Source organism: Sinohyriopsis cumingii, chromosome 17 (assembly GCF_028554795.1).
Source record: "Sinohyriopsis cumingii isolate HCF-2022 chromosome 17, ASM2855479v2, whole genome shotgun sequence".
Taxonomy (NCBI): Eukaryota; Metazoa; Mollusca; class Bivalvia; order Unionida; family Unionidae; genus Sinohyriopsis; species Sinohyriopsis cumingii.
The window spans coordinates 61,087,643-61,114,725 of NC_142977.1; the positions used below are offsets into that span (position 1 = coordinate 61,087,643).

Below are 27,083 nucleotides of genomic sequence, written 5' to 3' on the forward strand. Positions count from 1 at the left end.
TTCCCGGGTTCTTCCTCCACCATTAATACTGGCCGCCATATATAGCTATCGTGTGCTGAAAAATGGTGTTAAACCATACAACAACATCAACTGTCAAATCATAATACTCTAACATGGTTCCTAGTACACACAGTTTCAACCTTGCTGATGAAGCGTCACTGTTAGACCTAATTCCTAGCTAGAGACACCTTAATGCGAGAGCCACGAGATAGTCCACTTCTTCCCGAGACAAGGAATAAGCATTTCCTTGGCATAATGAAATCACATAAAAGCCAAGCCGTGATAACAGATTTATTAGGATATTATTTAGATATATTCGTGACGTGTGATGTACACGTTGCAAAGCATGCATTATCCTTCTTATATAGTATCCTATGTTTGACATTTGGACAATCCAAATATAAAAATTAAATGGCAAGGGTAGGAGGAAATTCGGACTATATCAGAGTCAGTTGAAATCACCGCGATTAAATCAGTCAAGACTATATCGCATTTTATAGTTAACTGAAATAACCAGGATAATTAAACCAGACCTATATCGCGGAATAAGAGATCCTGTAGGATAAACAGTCGGATCAAGACGATGTGACTCTGTACAGAATGAAATGGTACGGGGTGGCGGTGGTCATCACAACTAAGATTGATGTACACGATCCTCTCACAAATGTTTCGTTTCCTTCTGATGTGGAGCAACGATTTATTTTAAAGTTAAAAACTCGAACAGAGAGCCACAGCATCTCATTAGAGTGTCAGATTCTCCACCCGGAGATACAATGAATATGACACAGCAAAATTATGGAACTTAGTTTGGCTTACGGAACTAAATAGCGGTTTGTATCGAGAAAACTGTATACTACAGGAGATGTTAACCAACTTGATATTTAGTTTAGGTTGGAAATTAAGGCCCTTCCTGAGGACCATCTTTGTTTACAGATTAAATATACATGCTATATCCTTTTAAACTCCGGTGGACTAGTGGTTAGAGCGTCTGCCTCAAAAGCGGGAGGTCGTGGGTTCGAACCCTGACCGAGTCATACCAAAGACTTTACGAAAAAGGTATTAACAGCTGCCTCGCTAGGCGCTCAGCTATAAGAGGTTAGTGTTAAGACTGTTCGGCCTGGTGTCCGGATAATGTGACTAGTTGAGACATCATGCTACATGTTTACAGCATGATGCCCCAGCGTTAGACATCACTATAAACTGCCACACTGCAGACGTAGCGATATAGCTGAAAAATTGTTAAAGCTACCTAATCACACACACACACACACTCCTTTCAAAGATGTCTAGTGAATAGACAACCTATACGCGACCTTCCAACAGTAAACAGTATTCCACCTTTATCGCTTACTTTTGTCCTTTGCTTTAAACTGAGATAGTCAACCGATCTGCTTTAATACACACGAGCTTCTTCTCATGTACACAAGTTGTCTGGTTAGTAGCCTTACAATAGGATCAATAATGAGAGTATAACGTCAAAGGAAAACATACACAATGACGTGTGCAGCATGCTCTTTGGACTGGTTCTGATATCAATATGATCTCTCGTTTATGGCTTTGTTTACCTGTTCCACAATTTCTGGTTAATGCGTCCTGGCTAAAATTAGATACACCTGGGATTTTTCTTAACCAAGGGACAGTACTCTGCCATGAATGTTATTTGCTAGGCATTGGAAGGACTGAAGGTACTATTCAGTTCCCACAGTAAACTTATATGCAAACACAATGCCATTAAAAATGCAATAACTTAAAATTTTTGAGTGCTCATGATCAGACCTATATTTATCAGTATAGATGAAACTGACTGTCAGCTTCTGTGTTGAGGAAAGGATATGAGCCGCGGCATTTTCTGGACCTGCATGTGTTTGAAACATTTGCTCTCAATTCCGCACCAAAGAGTCAGGTGCTAATTTTAGTAATGACTGTTCCAAACTCAAGAATGTTAAAGGACTGAAATTCCAGCAGTAAAGCGATGTCTCTATTTTTTTCACTTCCAACTAAAACAAGCTCTCAAAAGACTCTTTTTCCTAAAACATAACTTACATTGTTTACCAACCTTGGTCAGCCAAACCCATATATACTATATTTTATGTTCACCTATTTTCAGGCTGCTTCACATTTTTCCATATAATTAGGACTGTGTGTCCTGAACAAGTAACGCTATTTAAAAAGTCGACTTCTATGGACAAAGTAAGACGAATAGTATAGCTTCTGGTTTTAAGTAAAAGGAATTGTTAAGCAGTCCGTGTCGCATAATCTCGATGACTTTAATGAATACAAATCACTATAGATATTCTGATATGTATGCCGTGTTCAGTCATTTTAAAAGGCAATGTGTGATGTGTCATTTCGATTTTTTTAAAAACGTAGCATTAACAATTTTCAGGCATATCTCTACGATGTCTGCACTGTGACAGTATAAAGTGATGTCTAGCAATGGATCATCATGCTGCAGACATGTAGCATGATGTCCCGCTCAGTCACATTATCCTGACACCAGGCCAATCAGTCCTAACACTAACCTCCTAATGCTGAGCACAAAGCGTGGCAGATGCTAGTACCATTTTTAGAAGTCTTTGGTCTGGGTTCGAACCAGCGAACTCCTGCATCCGAGGTGGGTGCTCTAACCACTTAGGTAACGGGATCGGTTTATTAAAATATGGCTGAAAATGACTGGTTAGTCCAATGAAACTCAAGTCTAAGTTCAAAGTCTCAAATCTAAATAAGTTTTGGGGTTTTAAAAATTCAAAGTTGGAAACGAATGTGTGTCAAACACTTTATTCACCCTGCTATATTTATTATATGCATACGTAAATTATTTAAGAAGAAAAATCATTATCTGAAAAATGTTCTTCAATTATTGAAGGAGTTTGCTTTCCATTACACATACTACACAAACTAGATACGTCCAACCAAATATTTTATTCAACGCAGAAATCAGACAACCGACCAATATATCATGTATCAGAATATTCCTTTTTGTCTAGCATAGGAAAGCAAGCAAGAGAACTATGTGACAATACGAATATGCAAATTACACCCATGACCCAGTTTATTTATATTTATTTCTCCATTCAGTAAAGCGTTAAATGCAGTTATGTGGTAGCTGAACTATCCCTAGTCCACTTATGCCCGTGCTCGTCCAAACCGATACGAGTGTTTCGGTTGACGTTATATTTTCATTCGTCTCAAATATCCTATCAAGGGAAGCAACTAGCTCATAACAACTGCAAGATTGTCCCCCCTACATGTCAATGTAATCAGTCGCCAGGTGGAGGATGTAGCTGTCCCATGTGATTCTGATACGCAAGGTTTGGAGAAGTCCGATCTGCACCACTGTAGTTTTGTTGTTGGTGTTGTTGTTATTGTTGTTGTTATAAGGTTGCATTTTTCAGCACAAGTTAGGCTATACATGGCGGTCAGTATTAATGGTGGAGGAAGAACCGGGGAAACCCCGGAAAGAACCACCTACCCACGAGAAGCTACCGGCAAGTTTTCTCGCATATCCACATTGGCCAAGACCAAGACTCGAACCCACGCAGACAGAGGTGAGATGGCAGTGATCTGTGACGGAGAGCGCTTTAGACCACTCGGCCATTCGGGGTCCCCTGCAGTTTTGTAAACCGGCATGTAAAATTCCTAAAGTTCTGTGATTCTAGTGAAATTTACAGAATATCAAAACTAATAGTTGAGTTTGATATTTAGTTTATTACCATATTTTTTAAATATTTTTTTTTCTATAAAAAAACCGCAGGCTCATATCCAATAATGAACTTTGCAACCAAGATTATTTATGATATAAAATTGACCGTGAATGAAACATAAACGTGTCAGTGTGCAGCATCATTTCAGATAAAAACAAAAATTAGGAACAAAGTTATTTAGATAATCTCTAAAACAAAAACGGTGAATGTGACTAAATCTTTTAAAAAGTATTTTTTGAAAGTTTGTTGCTTCTAAACTCAAAGCAAAACAAAGTAATAATCCACCAATTACGTGATAATTATTCGCATATTAAAACTCAAAATAAGGAGGAGACAAGTCATTCTAAAAGTTACTTTTGCAGTACCATTAACCATAAAAAAATATTCCAGAGATACAAGATGCAAGTATCATTAAATAGAACCCCACTACTCTCGGATCATTTAGTAGCGGTTTTCTTTGATTTAGAAAAGGCCTATGACACGACCTGGATGTTCGGGATACTAAATGATCTGCACGATCTGGGTCTAAAAGGCTTTCTGCCCACTTTCATATCAAACTTTCTCTTAGACAGAGCATTCAAGGTACGAGTTGGCTCTACCCTCTCAGATCTGAACGAGCAAGAGATGGGTGTGCCCTAGAGTAGTATTTCATATCTGACGCTTTTCAACATCAAAATTAATAGCATCACCAAGTGTTTGGATCCTGGTGTGGACTGCTCGTTATATGTCGATGATGTTCTAATATGTTATCGATCAAATGACATGCATAAAATTGAAAGACAACTACAACAAAATATCAACAAGATACAAAATTGAGCCAGTACTAACGGGTTTAAATTCTTGAAATAAAAAACGGTAAGCATGCATTTCTGTCAGTCGCGAAGACATTATGATGAACCTAAACTCACGTTGGACGGTACGCCTATTCCAGTTGTTGAGGAAGCAAAGTTTTAGATATTATCTTCGACAGAAAACTGACTTTTATATTTTATTCCAAACCTAAAGAACTTGAAAGCTAAATGCTTGAAATCTCTAGATCTACTCAAAATAGTAGCACACACTGACTAGGCCGCTGATAGAGAAGTCATCCTAAGTTTATATATAACGTTTATCCGCTCCAAGTTGGACTATAGTTGCTTTGTTTATAGTTCAGCTAGGAAGTCATATTTTAAGACGCTGGACCCAATTCATCATCAAGGAATAAGACTCGCTCTGGGAGCATTTAAGACATCCCCGTGTGAAAGCCTTCTCGCTGAAGCGAACGAACCACATTTAATACATCGTAGAGAAATGCTCTCCGCACAGTATGCTCTCAAATTAAAATCAAAGCCCCTGAACCATTGCTTTTTCTGACATTTTCTAACCCAAATGCAAACACTTATACGAAAATAAACCAAATGTCATACCTTCCTTTGGCATTAGAATATCATCCAGTCTTAACAGTAACAAAATTGATATTTTTAAAATTCAGAAAACGTTTGTATCCGAAACACCTCCATGGCTACTTAAAGAACCAAAAATACCGTTTACGTTTCACGATGGAAAAAACAATCTGAGACAAACCATTCCATCTTCCACAACTCTTATCATGATCTCCTCACCGAATTTTAAAACTATACACGAATTTATATCGACGGATCAAAGGATGAGGAAAAGACTGCCACATCCTTCGTTAGTGGAAAACATACACCACAAGTTCGCTTACCAAACGGTACATCAATTTTTTTCTCAGCCGAAATCAGAGCAATAGACCGTGCTCTTCCATATATTGCAAAAACAAACGTATTTTAAACATCATCATCTTCTGTGACTCACTAATAGTACTTCAGTCACTACATAAAAGAAAACTGGAGAACCCATTATTAACCAGTGTTGTACATCAACTAGTACATCAATGTTTTTCAGCCGAAAACAGCAATAGACCTTGCTAATCAATATGCCGAAAACAAAGGTACATGTATTTTAAACATCATCATCTTTTCTGACTCACTATCAGTACTTCAGTCACTTCACAATAGAAAGCTGGAGAACCCATTATTAACCAATATTCTCGTCACAAATACTGAACTGAGTAGCTCACACACTATAGCATATTGTTGATTTTCTAGCCATATTGGTATTAAAAGTAATCAAAAAGCAGATCGCGCTACTGAAATGACCCTATCACAAGAACCATCTGATTTTAAAATACCGTATACTGATTTTAAACCTAGTATCAAAGAGTCTTTATGTCAGAAATGGCAGCATCATGGAATGATGCAGTGAATAATAAACTTCACGCCATGAAGTCAACCCTATCTGAATGGACTCCTTTCTACAGAACCATGCGTATGGAGGAGGTAGTCATTGCAAGAATTAGAATTAGTCAAACGTATATAATCCACTCTCACATACTGAAAAGCGAAGGCCCACCATAGTGCGTTTCTTGCAATGAACCATTAACTGTTAAGCACGTTATGTTAGAGTACGGTCGATCAATATTACAATGTGCTTGACATGAAGGAACGTTTTGGTGCAGTGTACGTGACTTGTATTATACAATTCCTGAAAGAAGTAAATGTTTATTCTAAACTATAACTTTTATGCCATCATGTTGAGAAGTTTTAAGTAATGTATAAACAGTCCTTTACATTCAACACCTTTTCATGTGTCTTCATTAAGATACACCATTTCCACTCCCCGTTGATTGGAAAGCTTTATTTATTACCGTTATCGTCTTGTCGTTTTGCCTTCAACTCATTGGTTTCATATCGCTGGTCGATACGAAACCTTTGACCACTTTTAAATGTTCACATATATAACCTTTTGTATGGCGCTAAATAGCATAAGAGTGCTGGTGCGCCGTAAACATATAATCAAAAAATCAATCAAGCCAGACCTGGCACCACAGACACATCGCCGGCACTAGTCCTGCTCCCAATTTATGGTTGTGGCTGGTGATACAGAGGTTGGTCAACTGGTTTCAATTTCCATGTCTTCCTTTTCAGGGATAGTGAAGACGTCCTCCTGTTTTCTTCTATTCCACACTCGTGGATGCTGTGGCCTCCTTATCTCCTGCACACGCATCTGTACTGGTACTGGCTGTGGTGCTAGTAGAGGATGCAGTAGTGGTCGTGGTTGTAGTACTGGTACTGGTCGTAGAGGTGTCCTCACCTCAGGCTTGACCTCACAAAGTGGACTTAGCATGAGGTGAGGCAGGACCCCTCTCTTCTTTTCCTCTTCTTTTTTCTTTTTTTCCCCTCTTCATCCTCCTCTATCTAGCAGGTTCAGTCATGACCTCCATTGCCAGCTCGTCCAAAATGTGCCTGGTACACTCCAGATGCATTTGGAGTTCCTCCAGTTTTGCAATACTTTTATTCATTCTTTTGGCAGTTAATATGTCAACGCTGGGTAGCCAGACTGACGAACGCTTTCGGTTCTATGTGTAAAGATCGGACGTGAATGAAAACATTCCCTGTCACCAAAACTCACAAGACCAATATAACAAAAACGTATAAGCACGGATCTTAAAGAAACCCTCACTAGTTTGCCTAAAATCATTACGTTAAAGAAAGACTATTCTCAAGCTACGGAAACGAAGTGTTTAGAGACACACTTATATTGTTTGACTTATAACAAAGAACGAAGTGTTTAAATACACATTTCAGTGTTTTAACATAGAGACAAACGCAACCAGAAATCCACAAATGTTTGACAAATGAATTAGTATGTCTTTTCTAGGGTATTTGTTAGCCCTGAAAACGGCTGTTTTTGTGGACGGGGAGTTATGGCAATCTTTTATGGTATATAATTGCGTCTCCGTCTGGCGGCAGGCTTTCCCACATGATAGGGCCTGCGTCTTCGGAAAGAGAAGGAGAAATCTTTTGTGTCTACACGACACTTAGCTAAACATATGTCTGGTTCATGAAGTTGGTACCGTGCTGCCGTGCCACGACCTTTATCAAACCAGAATGCAAACCATTATGAAACCCGGAGGTAGCGGTTCTCTAGGAGTTGTCAGCATACGCTCCCACTTAAAATGGGATCCCAATGTCTAATAGTCATCCCCAAGAAAAAGACCTCTCCCCGACCCAAACTTGCCCAGAAGAAAAAGAACAGACCTCATAAATGAGCTTTTAGAGCATCACTTTTCATGGTAGGTGTTGCAGCAGCAGTAGTAGTAGTCATAGCGAAGTCCCCGTGATTATGTGCTGAATCGCTTTCCCTATTTATAAGCTGACCAATATCGACGTGTCCATAAGGAAAAGTGAAGTGGTTGGAAAGTCGCACTCGCTTCTGGTACACGATTTAGTACAGTTTTTCCATGGGCCGACAATTTGGTGTGTGGCTAAACCTAAAATTTTGTGCGGATCGTAGGTGGTCACATTAAAATGTTGATCCTCTCCAGATTGCAAGGCTTCTTTCAATACCCCAAAGTTCATTACTTGACTGGTGCGATAATGTCGATTAAATCCTTTAACTTTACACTCGATGTGCATTTCTTGTTGCTCCCGGTATTTGTAGCCATACTATTTAGGACCGCCACTAGCAAAACTTAGAATCTTGTCGTTCAGGTGCTCGTCCGTCCATGCTCCTAAACTATCTCCTTCACTGTCAGTGTGACGGTGACCAAGACATCGATGTAGATGCAACTATCACTGTCAAGTTACAGCACACGATCTTCTAACTGGTGTAAGTCTTCGTACAATTTTAAACGAGTATGGGCTGTCACTTAGGCCGTATTGGTGAATTTTTCAAATTCGTCGGCCTGAACAAAGTCCATTTCCTCTTCGTAATTGACTAAGATCAAGTCTTCACAAATGACGTCCACGTTTTTCGTGTATTTCATTTCTGTCGTGATTCATCTGAAAGTAGTGGAAAGGTTCTATCAAATAGTCAAATAGTCCGTCATGGGTAAACCCGGTCGTTGTGCCATTTTCCCCCTGAAACAATTTATCATCACTTTGGCAAACGATCACCTTCCTTCGTTTTTCTCGATGTGATCTAAGGTGATGCCCACCTGCTCAAAGTATTTCTCTTTGAATTTCTCTTTGTCTTCGAAAGTGTGGCAGTTGGAAGGATAGCCGGTGACTTCTTGTTTCATTTTTAAAAAGGCATCTACGTAGTCTGCGAAAATGCCTTCCCTTTTGTTTTGTTCTTTGTTGGGAAAGTAGTACATTTCGTACACTTCAGAAATTGGTATCCCAGGTCCAGAGCATTAAACGATTCCACGCTGAACCACATCCCTGTCAAGAGGAGGGGGTTATTCCTAGTTTTGCTGACAATGTTGGTCTTGGTTACACGTTTCAGCACAAGTACGACACAATAGAAACATCAGTTATCTTTGAAGATGGTGAGGTAAAACGGGAAGGTACAAGTCCGTGGGAGGCCAGACAATTTTAATTGAATCAATCTTTTGTATTGTCGAATGTTGTCCTCGTCGATGTCTTCCGTCAGCAGTTGTCGATCCTCTGCAAGAAAGTGACAATATTTGCACCGTAAGGATACAACGAACACACGTCCAGATATTTCATTTCTTCTCCTTTCTCTTTGCCCGCGTGGTACAGCAAAGAGGTGGCTTTTGTCCGTCCACCATACAAACTGTCCCTCGGGTTCACATGGTCAACCAACTTGTAAATTTCCACCACACGCTTAAATTCGGGATCCGTTTTCAAACGGTGATCGTACTCATTTTCCCACAGTTCGACGGTTTCGTATCCTTGCTGTTCTAACTTTAAGCTCGCTGACAAGTGGTCTCGTCCAAGTCTTCCATGCAGCCGTTAAACTCGTACACGAGCTTATGGTTCTCTAAGTCCCAGCCATCCACCGAATACGTTTCGATGGTCTTTTCACCTCCTCCGTTTCCGCATTGTTTCATCCATTTGTCTTACTTGTCGGATAAGTATTGTAACCTGCGTAGGGCTTTGACCGAGTATTGTCGATGGACAAAATTGGTTGTTTGAGGGTGTATGACAGTCAGGGTCAGTAAATAACCGCGGTTCATCTCATTCTGTTCACCTGTTCTAGTCACAAGATGTGGACGAACTTAGAATCGTCTACCCTCCTATCGTCGATGGTGTTTTACCCGGACTATCACATGTATGTCAGATCATTAAGGGTTATTACCAAGATTACAGAGACGACCCTCTGGAAACGAAGAGTATATGTGGAGAGGCAAGGCTGTCTTAAGGTGGTCTTAATCTACGGTCCAGATATCAGACGAAGAGGAGGAGAAGAAGACCTGTTCGATGTTTCAAATGTTAACTGAGCGGTGTTTTAAAAAAAAAAATTAAAAAATAAATAAATAAATAAATTAAAAAAATATGGGCGACTCAACTAAATTGATTCGAAAAAATATAAATTCTCTCTTGCCTAATGTGCTTTGATCGGTTGTATAGTTGTTTGTTTAAATAGATTTATGTAGATATATCTATGTATGTTTATATCTCTGTCTATGGCTCTAATCATGTCTCTAATCATGGCTCTCTGTCTATATGTCTATTTTTGTCCATAGAGTAGCGCGTATTCAGATCAGACCCTTGCAGCACTGTTCCGCCCGAATGAGGTCAGCCCCATGCAACATTGTTGCCATTTTTTCCCCATTGTCAAACATGTGACGCTACACTTATCCAATTCATATTGACCCTAGACAGTCGCATTGCATTGTAGCTAAACATTTCCTATGTTAAATTGCCATGGACCCTAGAGTATACCACCCATGTTAAATTCCCATAGACCCCAGGGTACAAACGCACTATTTTAACATTCAAGTCCCATAAACCTTCGGGTATCCCCATTCACTACTCATAAGAGACAGGCAAAAAGGTAGAAGATTTCATTTCTAGACAAGTTTTGTGTCTCTATAACACCAAACCAGGAATTTGTAAATACATGTGTATTATTTTGACAATTTGTTCTTCGCCGCTGTTGGGCTATGTGTTAGGTCACTGATGATCTTCACAGCAGTAAACACTTTCCAATCACTCTTACGAATATTAACTCTAAAACTGATGATGCAGTTCTACACTGAAATTTAAACAAGGCCAAATGGGCCAAGTTTGAAGTACATTGAAAACTAGCCTTGAGAGGGATGCTGTTTTAAACATTAATGACCCTATTCAACATATTACATCTATTGTAATCGACATTTCAGAGGAATGCATTCCCCATTCTTTACCGAACTCTAAAAAACCCTAACAACTTGCTTCACTATAAAATGTAAAGAAGCTATAAGAATACACTGAGAAGCACTGAGAAAATCTGATAATTATCCGACTCCTGAATACTTAAGTAAATACCATATTTTCCAGCCTATAGCTCGCAGCACCATCAAAGAAAATTAAAGAGCGTCATTAAAATTTATGTTTCCACTTTAAACTCTCGTTTCTCCATAAAGAAAGCATGGGACACAAATTGCAAAATAAATGGATAAGGAAAACAATTCTTTCGGACATCTTAAACCAAATAATAACAATTTTAATTCCAAACATGACATCAACAATATACTTGCAGATATTTTCTCACAACATACCTCAACGTCTAATTATTCAGAAACCACTCGAACATTAAAACTCAAAAAGGAATAATTCAGAAGCCCTGTCGGTCCGGGTTGTAGAATTGGTCCGAATTGTCCTCACTACGTGTCGTAAGATCGACTAAGTAGGGACAACCTATTTGCTGTGCGTCTCATTCCGTGTCGGGGGATGAAGGGATCCTGGTAGTTGAGCAGACGCCTTCCAATACACTGCGTAGACCTCTAATTCTATACGGGTGGTCGGAATGGGTCCGGTCAAAACAAATCGGCTGTTCACAATGAGCCCTAGGGAGTCTTATTTTACTCGCTATCTTTCTTTATCTTTCTCCATGTATCTCTCTTGATACCACCGTTGCCCCACACAGACTATCCATTTAACTATCAATTTCCCAAGTCTTTAGAAGACTTCAAAGAAGGCGGCTGCTTAACGGGTCAATCGGGAGGTAATTTTACCGACTGAGCATATCTTACGGGACGAATTAGGAGGTGCTTTTGCCTACTGAGTATAGCATCTGTGTATCCCTGGCACACGTGGAAAGTGTACCCTTGATGGGGTCTATGATGGGCGTGGAGCACGTGTGCTGAATTTTAAACAAAAAACTTGGATAATTCCGAACAAATCAAAACAAACCAACGAAAACATATCTGACTTGGATTACGAACCATGTAGTGTGGAGTCATTCCCAACCTAAATATGCCTCAAAACCGCTTTCCGCACTCTCTCCCTTTGTGATTGAAAAGACGATAACAGGTTCGATCGACACACCGACAAATGTTAAAAAGTTGAAACAGGGTTACCTTCTTGTTGAGTGTGAGCGGCGAGGTCAACAGAAAATATGATGAAAATGAAAACTTTCTTGAATATTCCATGACCTCATTCGCTCACACAACACTCAATACTTCCAATGATCTCGTGGGTCGGTGGTTCTTTCCGGGGTTTTCCCGGGTTCTTCCTCCACCATTAATACTGGCCGCCATGCATAGCCTATCGTGTGCTGAAAAATGGCGTTAAACCCCACAACAACAACAACAATACTTCCAATGACGTGATTCGCAGTCGTGACTTGGCTGGAGTCAGCGACACAGATATCATTGAAGGAATGAAAATGAAAGTTTCATTGCAGTCTGAAGAACACGTATTAAACGTAATAACTATCTGCAGGACACCAACACCACTGTAGTCACCTTCAACAAAACAACAGCATCCAGAGTGATCAAAGTTGGGTTTTTGCAAGTGAAGGACGAGATATACTTTACGAACCTCCTTCGATGCTATGTGTCCGAAATATGGCCATCATGTAGACCCATGCTCAAAACGCCAAAATATGTGTTTGATGCGGAGATCATTCTCATCAGGAATCTGATTGTCGTGCAACTCCGCATTGTGTCAACTGTGGAAAGGAGCATCACGCCAATTCCAAGAATTGTGATACCTAGAAACAGGAAACGGAAATACAGAGGTTAAAGTACACATGTAACATTCCCTATCCAGAGGCCAGAAAACTTGTACAGGCAAAAACATACCTTCCTGGCCCATCCTTCTCCACTGTAGTGAACAATAACTCCAAAACAATCATATGTGAATAGACTCCTTTCTACAGAACCATGCGTAGGGAGGAGATAGTCATTGCAACAATTTGAATTGATTATGCGTATATAACCCACACCACATACTAAAAGGCGAAGACCCACCAGAGTGCGTTTCTTGCAATTCACTGTTAACCATTTTATGGCGCTAATTAACCTAACAGTGCTGGTGCACTGTGAAAACACCAATCAATCAATCAATCATCTGTATAATCTTTGTGATTGACTTAAACAGATGGTCCATAGATTTTGATTGGTTGTAAAATCCACATGAGTGAATTAAGATCAAGGTTTCGATTGGTTATCAAAAAGAAATTGAAAATTAGGAATCTCCGTTTTTGTACGCTTTTAATATATGCAGGAATCATTCTAACCTGTAAAGTGAGTTCTTTCTACAAAATCATGTCAAGGATGATAACAACAACATATCCTAGATACTCTAATACATGTATGTTAATACTTTTTGTCCATCGTTAGCATATAAATTTTACCAACTGGAATTTCGTTTTTAGCAAAGACTAACAACTTGAGCGACGAACTCTGCCCCCTCCCCGATAATAATTTGATCAACCGTAAAGAACATATGACTTATTCCTGCTGAACATTTTCACCCCCTTTTCAAATATCACAGACTCCATTGATTATATTGTTCACAGATAATGAAAAAATGATGCTGCCATTGCTTGGAAGCATGTCTTATATACATTCCTATGGTCATAGTCGAAGTACTGTCATGGCAGTTACTCCCCGAGCAAAGATGCTATGTCTGGATGAATCATTTGCTTGGGATTTGTTCTTTCTTTTATTAACCTTTATTTATTTTTTTTCTTTCGTTTTACGTCTATCATACTATTAGTTATCTCATACCGAGGAAACAGTGTCTTAGACTACAAGTCCGGCGATGTGCCAGCTGAGTCCACGCCCGGATGAAATTATTTAATATGATTAGTTGAGATTAAACAGACATCTCCATGTTGTAAATTGATAAATCTCAAAAAGCTAATTTTTATCATCTTTTCGGGTTACCTTTCCAAAATGAAAGTATTACTCATCTCCAAATCGAAGATTCTATATACTGTCTTCCCTCGTATAGAACAAATCGCACGGAAGAGTTCATTGTGCCGATCGCTTATCGGAGGCATATGTCTGCCTGGACCTCGACTGGAATGTCGATTAAGACGGCGTGAGGCAGTACTTTGATGTGATTTCGTTTAAAAGATTTATATGACGACGTACTACATGAGAAAATCTTGGACTGTTTAATATAATGCCGTTAACGCCAAAAACAAATTTCATGATGATTTAATAATGTTACATGTATTAACCTTTCCTGTTCATTTACACACATTAAAAATAATTTTCATATATTTACGTTTTATATTTTATCTTCATGTATGAAAAGTGTACATTCATTTGAAAGCGTTAGTCTTGCTAACATGAGTTTCATATTTTGCGAACTTTAAGTTTACTTTGTACAACATATACATTTTGTGCCGTAAAACACATACATCATGCACTGCGAATATTGTAGACCATGGGATCGCGTTTAAGCTCTTGTTATATAGAGAGAAAAAAATAGGTGCAGAGTTACAAGTCCAAGATGTGATGACAATGCCAACAACTTGGTTCATTTATCCATCTATAATTTAGTTAATCCATCCGTACGCAAAGAACCCAGCTTCATTCCAGAATGTACACTGATCGGGATGGAAGGTAATTGTAATATTAGTATTTTGTGATAAAATTGCTGTTACATTTGCATTCCATATTGGAGTAGCAGGGTGCCCTCTATGAACAAAGGATAGTACTTCTTTCCTAACATTATTCTGCCACTCTCTATCCGATTCCTTCATTGGGTTTATATACTGATCAATTGATCCGAAAAAGGCAAATACGTCCCACATATGAAAAGAATAGGATGCTGCAAATGGCAGGCCAACGGCATGCACGGGTTGAGAAGGCCATGACGTCACGACATATCTATAGACTGGTTCCCTAAAATATTTACGAGCTACTGACGTCATAACGTCGTTTGGACAATTAACCCTGAGGTCGCTGACCATACTTGTAAATTGGTATTCGGGAGTAATAAAGCCAGTTGGATATAAAGATAGCGCAGACGTGACGACATGACCCCCAAACGTCGACAGCTTTGAACCGACATAATCCCTGTACTTGTTCCAATCCCACTCCTTTAGATCCAGCGGACCGGGATCGTAGTCGTTTTCATTGGCCAACGTTCCTGTAACAACAAGGAATACATGCTCAAACGTCCAGAATAAATTAATATCATATAATCGCAAGAAATTACGCTTGCGGAAGATACAAATCTAATATTTTTTATCATGGAACTATGAGTGTAAGTGAGGAATTATAATGGCGTTTTTATGGCCGTAATTTTTGCAGCACAGTGCCTCAACGACCACACTAGGTCATGAGACTAATGATGATGATGAATGATGATGAATTTTTGCTCGGTTTACTCGATTGTTTACTCAGTGTAGTGATTTGTTTTTGAATAACATTATTTTGTTTCTATTACGTCTTAGGAATCTAATGATACAAAAGATGAACAAAATGTGTAAGGCAAAATCAATACCTGTTACGCTATGATATAGCGAAACATTTGCATATAATTTCGAGAATTCTATTATTATTATTATTATTATTATTATTATTCACCTTATATAGTTAACAGTGGGGCGGGAAACCATCCTCGAGACAATCTTTTGATGAATCTATTGCTTTTGTTTTTTTTTTTAAATTACTTTCATCGAGTACAATACTGAGAGCCAAAATAAAACATACCATATTATCACGGTTGATATATTAAAGGCCCAGTTGAAAACAGATGTCAAAGATATTAAACTCTGAAAGTCGCCTGTATATATTCAGTTACCTATTAAGCATGGAACATCCACTTTTATACCCATTTTCCATGCTTCGAATGGCGGTTGCTTCAAAACGACACCTGGAATTTAAAACAAAGATGTACTTGTATTATTATTGATGAATAAAATAGTCTGAAAAAGTCGAAGATATACCGCGATTCCTGATTACTTTGCCATGATACTTTGCCAGGAATCAGCAGACTTTGGAACATTTTATGATTAATATGTAAGTCACAGAATAGCGCACAGCATGAGATCTAAATGTAATTTCCTACTCAAGCAGTCACTGTACAATAAAAGCTCGTTATTTGCTTCGATCACCCTGTCATGCATTTAGACTGTTTTTTCTTTTCATTGCCAGCCGTTGTTCAGGCAAAAGATACTACTGGCTGCTAATTTGGCATGTTATAATTGGTATCATTTTGGAGTCGCCAATAACAAGTAGAGATAGTTTGAAGTCCAAATACACCGTAAAGGTAAATAATGTATATCGACTATGTCCTTATCATTCGATTATGCTTGATTCACGTCTGCGCAGGCACAACAAATACCTTATTCCCAGAAATCCACTCAATCAAGTAACGATTTGACACCACAGAGTTCTTTGGTTCTTTTAAATTTACATTATGCTGTAAAACGTTTTTTTTTCTTCAGATATCAAATCAAACGTTTTAATCTGTGTCACTTATATATCTAATTTGTCTCATAATGTTCTGTGAAAAAATAGGACACCTCCACTCTCGGACACAGCTGACATGGATCTTGTACAGGTCAAGACCCATACAATTGTTAACATTCCTTCACCTGAAAGGGATTTTATGGAGAGGTTGCATCAGATTTATGGTCATGGCTTAGGTTGCGTCGTATGTAAATAATCTACCCTCACTCTCATTCCCGAGGGTTTTTGCTCCTTTTTTAGTCTACTTGATGATGAGTTTGCTTGTGTGCGAATACTATGGTTCTTTACATAAAGGATACAATTTTAACTTCACCAAGTAATATTATTATTTGAAACTTTTATTTTTGTTATGTGCAATTTTACCTCTTTTATTATTATGTATACTTTACTCGTTTACCATTTAAACGTCATCAGTCCATTCTGCTGTATGAATATGTCACCAGTGGCTTTCGAAACAAGTGGACTTAATGTACGTTGACAAAGAGTATATATATATATATATATATATATATATATATATATATATATATATATATATATATATATATATATATATACACATACATACATACATACGGCATAATGAATCCATGTTTTGGATAAATGACATAAAGAATACAAATTGATATACTAACATGCCGGTAGTAATGCTGGTATGGCTCGTTTGTCTTAGAGACCATGTTTTGAAAATAAACCTGAACAATGCTTTAATTTGAATCAAACGGACTTTACACTGTCTACTGCAATAGGACTTCCCAAATTACAAATATTAATAAACAAGAGATTTGGAAAGTGAACGGCTCACCATCAACAATAAGTATGGCACCGTCGAAGTGCCCGTTTGTGGGTAGATCACCTTGGTCGCTCATGGCCCAATACGGGTACACGTCCCAGGGCACAGCTCTTGTAACTGCTTCGGCCGTCAGCAAATACAGACAGTTTACATCGGAACATCCAGTGTTTTTCATAAAGATCTCGTTGTCTTTAAACGCTTCTGCAGCCGTTTTATTGAGAACTGGTGACGCACTTAAAAGCCAGGCTTTCTGGAAGAGTCCTTGGCACAGAGGTGACGCCAGAAGAGCAAACATAATCGAACCGCCAGAACTCTGACCAAATAGTGTAACCTGCCAAATGATCAATAATTATGTTATATAAAGTTGGATACTTAAAATGCCATAAGCCCAACAGTTTGCTTTATTTGTTCAGATTTTAAACATCATTCTCTGTGAAGACGTAAAACCGGATTTGTGTTTGGTAGATGCATTTTATATAAAAAATAAACATTTCATTTTATATTTTATGTTTGTTATATAATTTACCTTTAGCTTGTTTTTTATTTTGCAGATCATTAACATAATTCCCTTCAATCATTATTGTATTTGTTCGTGTTTGAGTTTATTTCAAAGGGTTTTATTTCCCTGACTTTCATTGTGGATAGAGACAATTGAGAAGCACAGTAGACTATCCTGTTAGACTTGAAATATTTATTAGCGAAGCTTTCGTAAAGAACGAGCATCGAATTGCCGACATATTCGATTTGAAGATATCATATGGCACCAAACTGAAGTGCAAATGAATGTTCTATTCTTCGTAGGTCTAATGGGCCGCCCAACAAACTGTATCTCCAGGTTTCTAAAAAGGCAGTAGACTTAAGAAAACTTAAGAACAAAGATGGCATCACCTTTGTCAAAGTTATATTTTGGAGATGGTTCTCGGGGTACCATATTATCAGTCACTTTACTCAGCAGCAAACGAAACCAGCATAATGAAAAGCGTTATATCATGCACTGACTACACATTGCATGTTGACAACTTTTTTGATCTACTATAGATCAAAGAGTTTGTTTAATACTGAACGCCAACAATAAATGGATCAAAACAAAGTTCAAAAAAAGGCAGAGGAAAACAGGTGAAAAACATTCGAAATAAAAACCTTATCATTGCAGCCGGCTACATCTTAATCATGATGACGCAGATCTCTTTATTACGATTGTGTGTACGTGTGTATGTGTGTGTTAAGTAATAATACTCAACCCAATGAGATATTTGTGATATCTCAACCCTATCAGATATTTGTGATATCTCAACCCTATCAGATATTTGTGATATCTCAACCCAATGAGATATTTGTGATATCTCAACCCTATGAGATATTTGTGATATCTCAACCCTATGAGATATTTGTGATATCTCAACCCTATGAGATATTCGTGTTGGTTTGTGATGTATCACCATATAAAACCTTTAATTTTTAAATGAACTCGGTTCATATGCCATGTTTTGAACCAACATTCTAAGGATTTTGTATTTGCTGCCTTTGTTGCTGTAGGTGCCATTTAAAGAGTTTGACATTATTTATCTCTGTCTTGTATGATGATGTCCTACGTTTATTTGGAGCAGTTTATTTTTTTAAATATATTTGGTAATTTTTTTCTTTCGTGATATCAACTTCTAATAAACATTATGTAATCAGCATTTTGCTGACGTGCCTTTAAATCCAAAATACGTACACTGCTTTAGCGCAGTTTAGCAACAGAGAATACGGTCTGCTCATCTCGTGAAACCGTGAGAAAAACTTATGTTCCAAATGACCTGCGATTTTAAGTCGGTCGTCCTGTCATGGGAATACTTTTATGTAGAACGTGGTACGCAAATTAATACAGTATATATATATATATATATATATATATATATATATATATATATATATATATATATATATATATATATATATATATATAAAGTACTAAGTGCGTCAAGTACTTACTAAACTTACTAAACTTAGAAAATCTTGATCTTGGACCGCGTTCTAATGTTAAGATGAAACAAAATTTACAGTCGTAAATAACGATCACAACTGCAGGATCTCACTGCAAAGTACGGAGCAGAGTATCACGAAAACCTGACACCGAAGTCATTGAATATAATTTGAATTTGTTCTGATCTAGAAGACGTATAAGCAACATGGCCATTTATTTGAACATCGTAGGTGAAAACCCCAATAACATCAATTTCTTCTGCGGACGTTGAGAAGCTATAACGTTAAAGGCTATATCATAAAGCATAAAAAAGTCCATTTTCTATCATTTTATTCCTACTTACTTGTTTCCAAACTACGACAAAAATCTTGTTCTACATTGACGGTAGTGAAGTTGTTTTGCATCCGTGCGATGGTTTGACTTAAAACCAACTTAACGATGCATCATAAATGAGCTAAATTCAAAAGGAAACTTCAATTCCTCATACTATTTTATCGTAGAACCTTTTTCGATATGGCGTATATAGCTTTACTGAGATGGTGCGCAATAAACTTCACAATCAGTGACTCAATCACCTGCTCATTCGTACCAAATTGGTTCCCACTAAGTCATATTTCAAAGTTTATATCCATCTACAGTACATACATCCGGACGAAACAAAGATTTTGAAAAGGAACCATATCACTCGTCATTAAATAATGCATTAAATGTTTTCGACATTTTTTATATTCAGGTTAATATACTTTGAATTTTAATTATATAAAAGATTAGTGGATATGTTGAAAAAGTAATAAATCAGTAGTTCGATGTATTATAGGTTATTACTGTTTGTAGTGGAAATTGTTTTCTCCCTTTCAGAGATGAACTTACATTAGAGGGATCTCCTCCGAATTGTTGTATATTTTCCTGAACCCACTTCAGTGCCAGGATAACGTCCATCAGTCCATAGTTTCCAGATGTTCTAGTTGGAGAGACATCGGCAAGTTCTTTCAAAGCCATGAACCCGAAAGCATGAAGCCTATAATTCATTCCTACATATACGATGTTGGTCTCATTGGCAAGCTTTGATGTCGGGCTATACGTAGGCCAGTTAGCGTTTGACATCTGAAAGGATTATCTGAATATTAATCAGCAGTTATCGTTTCTTTATAAGTGTGAAATTAATTTAAGAGCCGGTTATTTTAAAAGGCTAATATTTATGGTACATGTCGGAGACGTTCGAATTTGAAATATTTGTACGGCCCCAGAATGTATTTGTTTCTTCTTCAAAATATATAAAATATATAAAATGTAAACACCTTAATACCAAATTTCTTTGCAGATTTGGCAAAGAATTTCATTCTTCCCCACAAGTAGCATATTAATATGAAAATGATGCAAAATTTTGTTTGAAAATCAACACATTGGTTATCAAACAACCAGCCTCCATTAATAACTGATATATGTCAAATCAAAAGATCATCATTAAATACTCACGTTTAGTAGTAGTAGTAGTAGTAGTAGTAGTAGTAGCAGTAGTAGTAGAAGAAGAGTTGAAAGGCACCTCAGCACAATAGTAATTATGTGTTGGCAATAAATGTACGGATCGAAAATGTAAAAATTAATTGCACACTATATAAGGATACTAAACTCGGTCGAATTAGTGTAAACATGAAGAGCCAGTTAAAATATCAAACGTGAAGACATTAAAAGACTGTAAAATCTATATAAAATATAGGAGAAAATAACAACATATAAACTCTATGATCAGCATTTTGTCATAAATTCCATTCCATAAAGTGTCCATACTTTTCTCTGAGGGGAACGTGTTTCATCCTTCAATTTCTTCGTGCACTTTGCGTGAAAATATGCCTGTCTCACACGATATAACACTCGACAAGAATGTGATCCATGGTCAGTGGTCACTAACATTGTATGTACAGTGCTATAGGTGGACCCTTCAGGGGGTATGCACGAGTCAGGCGTCTCCGATAGCAGATCTGCACAGCAGCACCTCAACGCTTTGATTAGGTCTCAACCAAGGATACAAATTTCCATTAGTGGATGTTATATTCCTAACTGTGTGGAGTTTCCAATTCCATATATTTTACCACGTATTTACGAACGTGCAGATTTATACAATATATGAGACCGCTCCGGTGGCCTAGTGGTTAAAGCGTCCACCTGGGATGCGAGAGGTCGCGGGTTCAAACCCTGGCCGAGTGATACCTACGATTTGTATAAAATGGTACTAGCAGCTGCCATGCTTGGCCCCCAGTATTAATTTGTTAGTGTTATGACAGTTAGGCCTGGTGTCAGTATAACGTTAACGGATGGAAAATGAAGCTACATGTTTGCGGCATGATGCCCCAGTGCTAGATATCACTATAAACCATCACTGCAGACATCGTAGCAACATGACTGAACAATTGTTAAAGCGCCGTTACAAATCCAAGTCACAAGCAGATACATAGAGCGCAGCTTTGACTGCTAGATGAGTTCTTTCAGTACCCCTTATAACTGTTTTACTTGGCGGCCTACTGAATGTTTCCGCAGATTGCATACGGACATCATGTTTACGTATTATCTTGGGTATTAGTGGATTGCCACACACAAGATTCTGCAGCCTTTCAGTGAGAAACGGGATTCGGAAATAAGATTAAATTTATTTATGAATGGTTGCAGTGTAGAATAAAGCTTTGAATATAGGTTTAATTTCTGCAGTAATAATGGAGGCTTTTTGGGGTAAACGGCTGGTGATGGTGTCATGATGTGTTACAGCAGCATTTCCAATTTTGTATCCAAACCGTTTGTATGGTTACTATACAAGGATCTTTTTTCTACAAAAGAGATATTTTCGTTCGTCTGAGATAAAGCGATGGTCCAGTTGTTTCAACATAGAGGCAGTCTGAATGGGAAATTCTAGTTGCAATGCACAGACTAAATCCTGTTCTCAGATTTTTTATTGGATCAAACATCTGCATGTCAAATTTACAGGCTGGTCTATACAGTATCGATTCAAAGGGAAGTTTACACCTTACTAATGACCTTTATATCCACGGCAAGACCTTCCGATCGGCAGCCTCTTTTCGTCTGCCACGATTTTTATTAAATTCTGATTTGTTAAATTGTTGCGAGGAATGTAAACTATGAAAGAAAAGTTAGTTTACTGTCATAAATAAGCTCAACAATGTTGTTCTCTTTCATAAAAGGAATATATAAACCGTCAATAGGCATATCAGGCATTACTAATACGATCTAATAGGCGAAAGATAACACAATGGTTACATTTTAAACATATGAACCAATTTATTCATGTTTGCCCATTTCTGAACTTAACTAGTAGTATGCATGTTTTTATGTCAGATCAAAAGCTCATTTATATATAGTGAGCAGTCAGTTCCTGGATTAAGGCATTTCATCTCACATTAATGTTGAAGATGAATAGGGTGATTAACAATATGATGCCATGAGATGCACCCATTTCCTGAGGATAGCTATCAGAAGAGATACTAAATAATCTGACCATAACTGTGCTATTTTTTAAACACCTTTAGATGAAGCAAGGTAGGTGGGCCTTGCCATAGTTAGATAGGTATGTTTTGAAAGCTTCTCTAGCAAATGTTTCTTGTCTGCCAAAATAGTCTAAAAGTTTTATCTGGCTTTCATATCCAATACTAATATCTTGTTTTGGAAATACAGCTGGTTATTAATATGGGTCAATATTTGGTAGGATTGATATTGTCCTTAGCATGCTTAAGTATTTGGTATTACTTTTGCTTCCCGTAAAGACAGCTGGAAGGAGTAATATTTCCAATTTTGTTTGAAAATGCTTAGAAGTGTATGGAGAAACATATCAGTTAAGTTTATAAGTTGACATTAAACACCCTATTGTCCTGCGGAAGTGTCATAGGCTTGATCATTATATTCGTGTGGATCTCCAAAAGTGAACGGTTTATTGAAAGCTTTGGCGCTAACGGATTTAAATTTTGAGTGGAACCTTTGCTTCAAGATTTATTATCACGGCGGAAGTTTTCTAACAAGTCTCTTTGGAATAGATTTTAGAGATATTTTGGGCTGTGTATATGAGATGTCAGGTACAGTTTTGACCATTTCTTTAAATGGTTGATTAAACAGCTATTTTGCTAAAGTTTCTCATGCCACATTCATTTCATTATTCAGGAACGAGTTACATTAACCTAGAGACATGATCTACACGTGTCCTCTTGCTCTCTCTCTCTATAATGGTACGACTAGGTTTATCTTTGGATATACAGCTTTGATTCTGAGTTTCATTTCTTGGGATGGAATTGAAATGGTTACGAACTTTTTTTGCTCCATATTTGCATTCTTGCATATTTCATCAAACCATGTTTTGTTGTCACGTTTCGGAATCGCCAAAGGTTTTGTTATTGTATTCTCAATTAACATCTTGCATTATCTTGATGAAATAGGTGCATTGGAGCCTATACTTCGTCAAAACGACCACTTGTCAAATTCCATTCGCAGAGGGATGGAAACATTTCCCAGTCTGCCATGTTCAGTTTTCATCTCTGTTCTAGCAATTGAGGCTTAACAACATCACTTGAGTATATTGGAAGTAGTCACACAAGCCTCAAAAGAGAAGTCAAGTAAAATTGATGGTATACAGATGGCCAGATCTAAGATACTGACAGGAATACGACTTCACATTCAACAGGCAAAGTTTTGAAACAAAGTTGTCAATTTTCGTCCCTCGCTCGATCGTAAAATTACATTCCCAATGTGCATGGTGACATTGAAAGTCGCCTAGTATACAAAAGTTGTTGGTAACTGTTCAGTAACATAGACACGACAGGTTGATTGATCGGAGGGAGATATTATAAGAAAACTGTACTAGTTGTGTTTAAAAGTACAAGAATGCTATAGCTTGCAATTTAATGTCACGACCTCAAAAGTAGTACTGCCATTTTTTGCTGGTTTTTTAAATATATTATGATTGTCACTCAGTCAGCTATTTTATCAGTATTTATTAAAACGTTTTTAGTCCAAGAAATGCCTAAATTTAGCTTTGTCGTTTAGGTCTTCTAAAGTTAAAAACTATTGGGTCATGTTTTTGTTGTTGATAAATACTTTTTTCACCAATATTTCATTTAAGTGGAAGTACCTGACGTCTGGGGATCTTTCCCGGCATGGTGACATTATAGTGTTCATACGATCCGATTACAAAATTTTTAAACAGTTTGATAGGGCCATTAATTCCTTTAGGACGTCATGTTGATTCCTTAATTCATTATATTTCGGTGAAAAGCGTGCCTATTCTCTGGCCACAGTGGTTTGTTGATATTTTTCTGGCTCGCATCCAACCGGTTTCTCTGTCGTAGAGGTGCGTATCTTACTAGTGTTTATATAACCTGTGGTATAAAGCACATATTGTGGACTGGTTTAGACTGGGATTTTTGTTTGTAGCAGTGGCTTTCCTGTATGCTATCTGTTTGGCTGGCTTTCTATTTGCCTTCTCCCTAGTCCATGCGTTATTTCTGGATTTTTTCTTCTCCATTATAGCCCACCTGTGTATAATTTGCTGGCTATGTAAATCGGAGTTGTGGCTTCCACAAATTTCCTGGCCTCGGGGAAACTGATGTGTTTCTCTTGGCTCTCCATATCTCGTTTCCTCTTAAGGATGACTATAGTTTCAGAGAAATTATCTCTGATAAGTTCGCTACACAGGGCGATCTATTCTGACAGTTCTGCCTTCATCTGGGGCAGACTGGTTTCCCCTTACCTTAACGGCCAGTGAATGAAAAGTCATTGGTTGTATTTATGAACCTGGTTATGATTGAAGAAAGTAACTTGGCGAAGGAAAATGTTAGAAATGCTTGTGGAAAACTGCTTAGCGTTATAGCGAATGTTGATTCTTTTCGCCTGAGAGACTTTGTGAGATCAGAGATTTTTGAGCATCTCATCTCCCTGTAGCCATATTGTACGAGTCATCTAGAGGCGTTCAGAGCATTATAAGGGAATATCTTGATAGATATCTCCCCAAATCGTTGCAAACATCGCAGATTGCCATGGTCAGCTTTGAAACTATATGCAAGTAATTTACTCGAGCAATGTTTATTTACACCTTTGACTTTTCAGACAAGCCCTGACGTGCTTTCAACTATCCAGAAATGTAATGGTTCATTTGCGTTTTGTTCTGATTGTTTGGATTAAGGTATCGGACCAGTATACATATTATAGTTTGCGAACCACTCTGTTGCTCGGAAAACTACTGTACATTTCATAAACTTAATCCTAAACTACCGTTAACAACAAAATTTATACTTTTATTTTCGCATCCAGTATAACATTTCCTACTGAAAAAATAGCCTGTGAACTCCTCAGCAATTACCCCAGCTCTAGCTGCACGATACTCAAGAACGTGATTCGAAACACTTATTTTTCAAGGCGGAAAACGTTCTATCACTTTTTTATAGAGGCATGTTTTCTTTCCATGCCAATCTTAAGCAGAAATTATTTTTATATTTTAATGTGTTTGCATTATGTTTTATGGTAACAAAATTAGCGCTTCAGTCCCTTTAATGATGCAGAATCAACCAATGTCCAGAACAGTTGACCCCAAGGAGTCATTGGACATATTATACTTGTCCTTTCGCGATCAAGTCTGACATTTTGGTAAATATTTGATTGTTTTTCCAGTAGTTACATACTAAAATACTTGTCACTTTGTACTTCCCACCGGTCTCGAAACATGAATTGGGGATAGCGATATCGAATGTCTGCAGCATGGCATCTGAAATTTGGCAGGACTAGCCGATTGAACAGGCTTGGTCAGTCTATTCAGCCTTCTAGCTGAAGTTGAGACCAAAGTAGCATGATTCATTCGTATGGCAATCACCTGCCGCCGCTCAGTGCCAGGATTCTGTCCCCTAACTAATTGAGACGCAACGGTAAACAAGATGCAGTTACAACACACCAAGTCACTATCACGAGCGGGTTACTGAATAAAAGCTATATTTGTTATTACACAAATTACAGCCATTTAAAGGACATGATTGAAATCTTAAAAGCAATAAATTTCGTCATTTTAAAATGTTCCTTCTAATCTGAAATCCTTGCAAATCTTTGAATTTGAGGACTGGTTAATATCCTAGATAAAATAGAAATCTGATTTATTTATGAAGCATACAAAGCTGCTCTCCTGTTCTCTAGTCATTGTGAGTTGCACTATATGATGGCATAAACAATAACGTGATTTATCTTTAAGAAGACATAGGATACAGATGTAAATGCAAATACATATGCGTGCGAGACAATTTGAAAGAATACACATTCTCTCTCTCCCTCTCCCTCTCTCTCTCTCTCTCTCTCTCTCTCTCAGTAGTAATGGTGAAGAAAAGGCTTTCTTTAATTGTGAAGCATTTTTTTTAATTGTCATACCTGGAGACTTCCGCCATGCACCCATACCATGACTGGCAGTTTGGTTGAACGGTTGATGGAGGGTGTGTAGACGTTTAGATATAGACAGTCCTCACTTCCCATGTAAAGAGATGAATTATAAGGGTCGCGCTGGAAACAAGTGTTTCCGAATGTTTTGGCTTGGTAAACTCCAGACCAACAAGTCCCCTGAGATTTATTGAGAGGCGTTGGAGGTTTCCAGCGTAGGTTTCCGACAGGAGGCAAAGCATATGGAACTCCACGAAATGAGAAGGCACCCCCATCGTTTAGCCCAGCCACGGGGCCACATGTTGTCATTACAACCGGATCGGATCTGGATCTGACCACATCAGAACAATAATGGAAGAGCATACTGATGATGGAGATGACCAGTTTCGCAATATTCATGGTTCTTTAACCTCTTAAAAAATAAATAACATGATATTTAAAATCTATCCAGCAGATTACTTTCTTCATTCATCAGATATGACATTCATTCATCAGATAGGACAACACATATTTGTATATACAAAAATAATCTTTAAATAAATA

General features: G+C 37.8%; 1 protein-coding gene across 1 annotated transcript in view; it reads right to left on the bottom strand.

The window, feature by feature from the left end:
• Nucleotides 1-14,047: 14,047 nt before the first annotated feature.
• Nucleotides 14,048-27,083, bottom strand: part of LOC149779063 (uncharacterized) — a 31,111-nt gene continuing 18,075 nt past the window's right edge. The window contains exons 2-6 of the mRNA XM_089938543.1: nucleotides 26,535-26,952; nucleotides 20,004-20,237; nucleotides 17,180-17,498; nucleotides 15,704-15,775; nucleotides 14,048-15,046 (exon numbers count right to left, since the gene is read on the bottom strand). Of these exons, the coding sequence (XP_089794669.1) occupies nucleotides 14,451-15,046; nucleotides 15,704-15,775; nucleotides 17,180-17,498; nucleotides 20,004-20,237; nucleotides 26,535-26,939 (1,626 nt within the window). The 5' untranslated portion in view covers nucleotides 26,940-26,952 and the 3' untranslated portion in view covers nucleotides 14,048-14,450. The remainder of the gene's footprint in view (nucleotides 15,047-15,703; nucleotides 15,776-17,179; nucleotides 17,499-20,003; nucleotides 20,238-26,534; nucleotides 26,953-27,083) is intronic.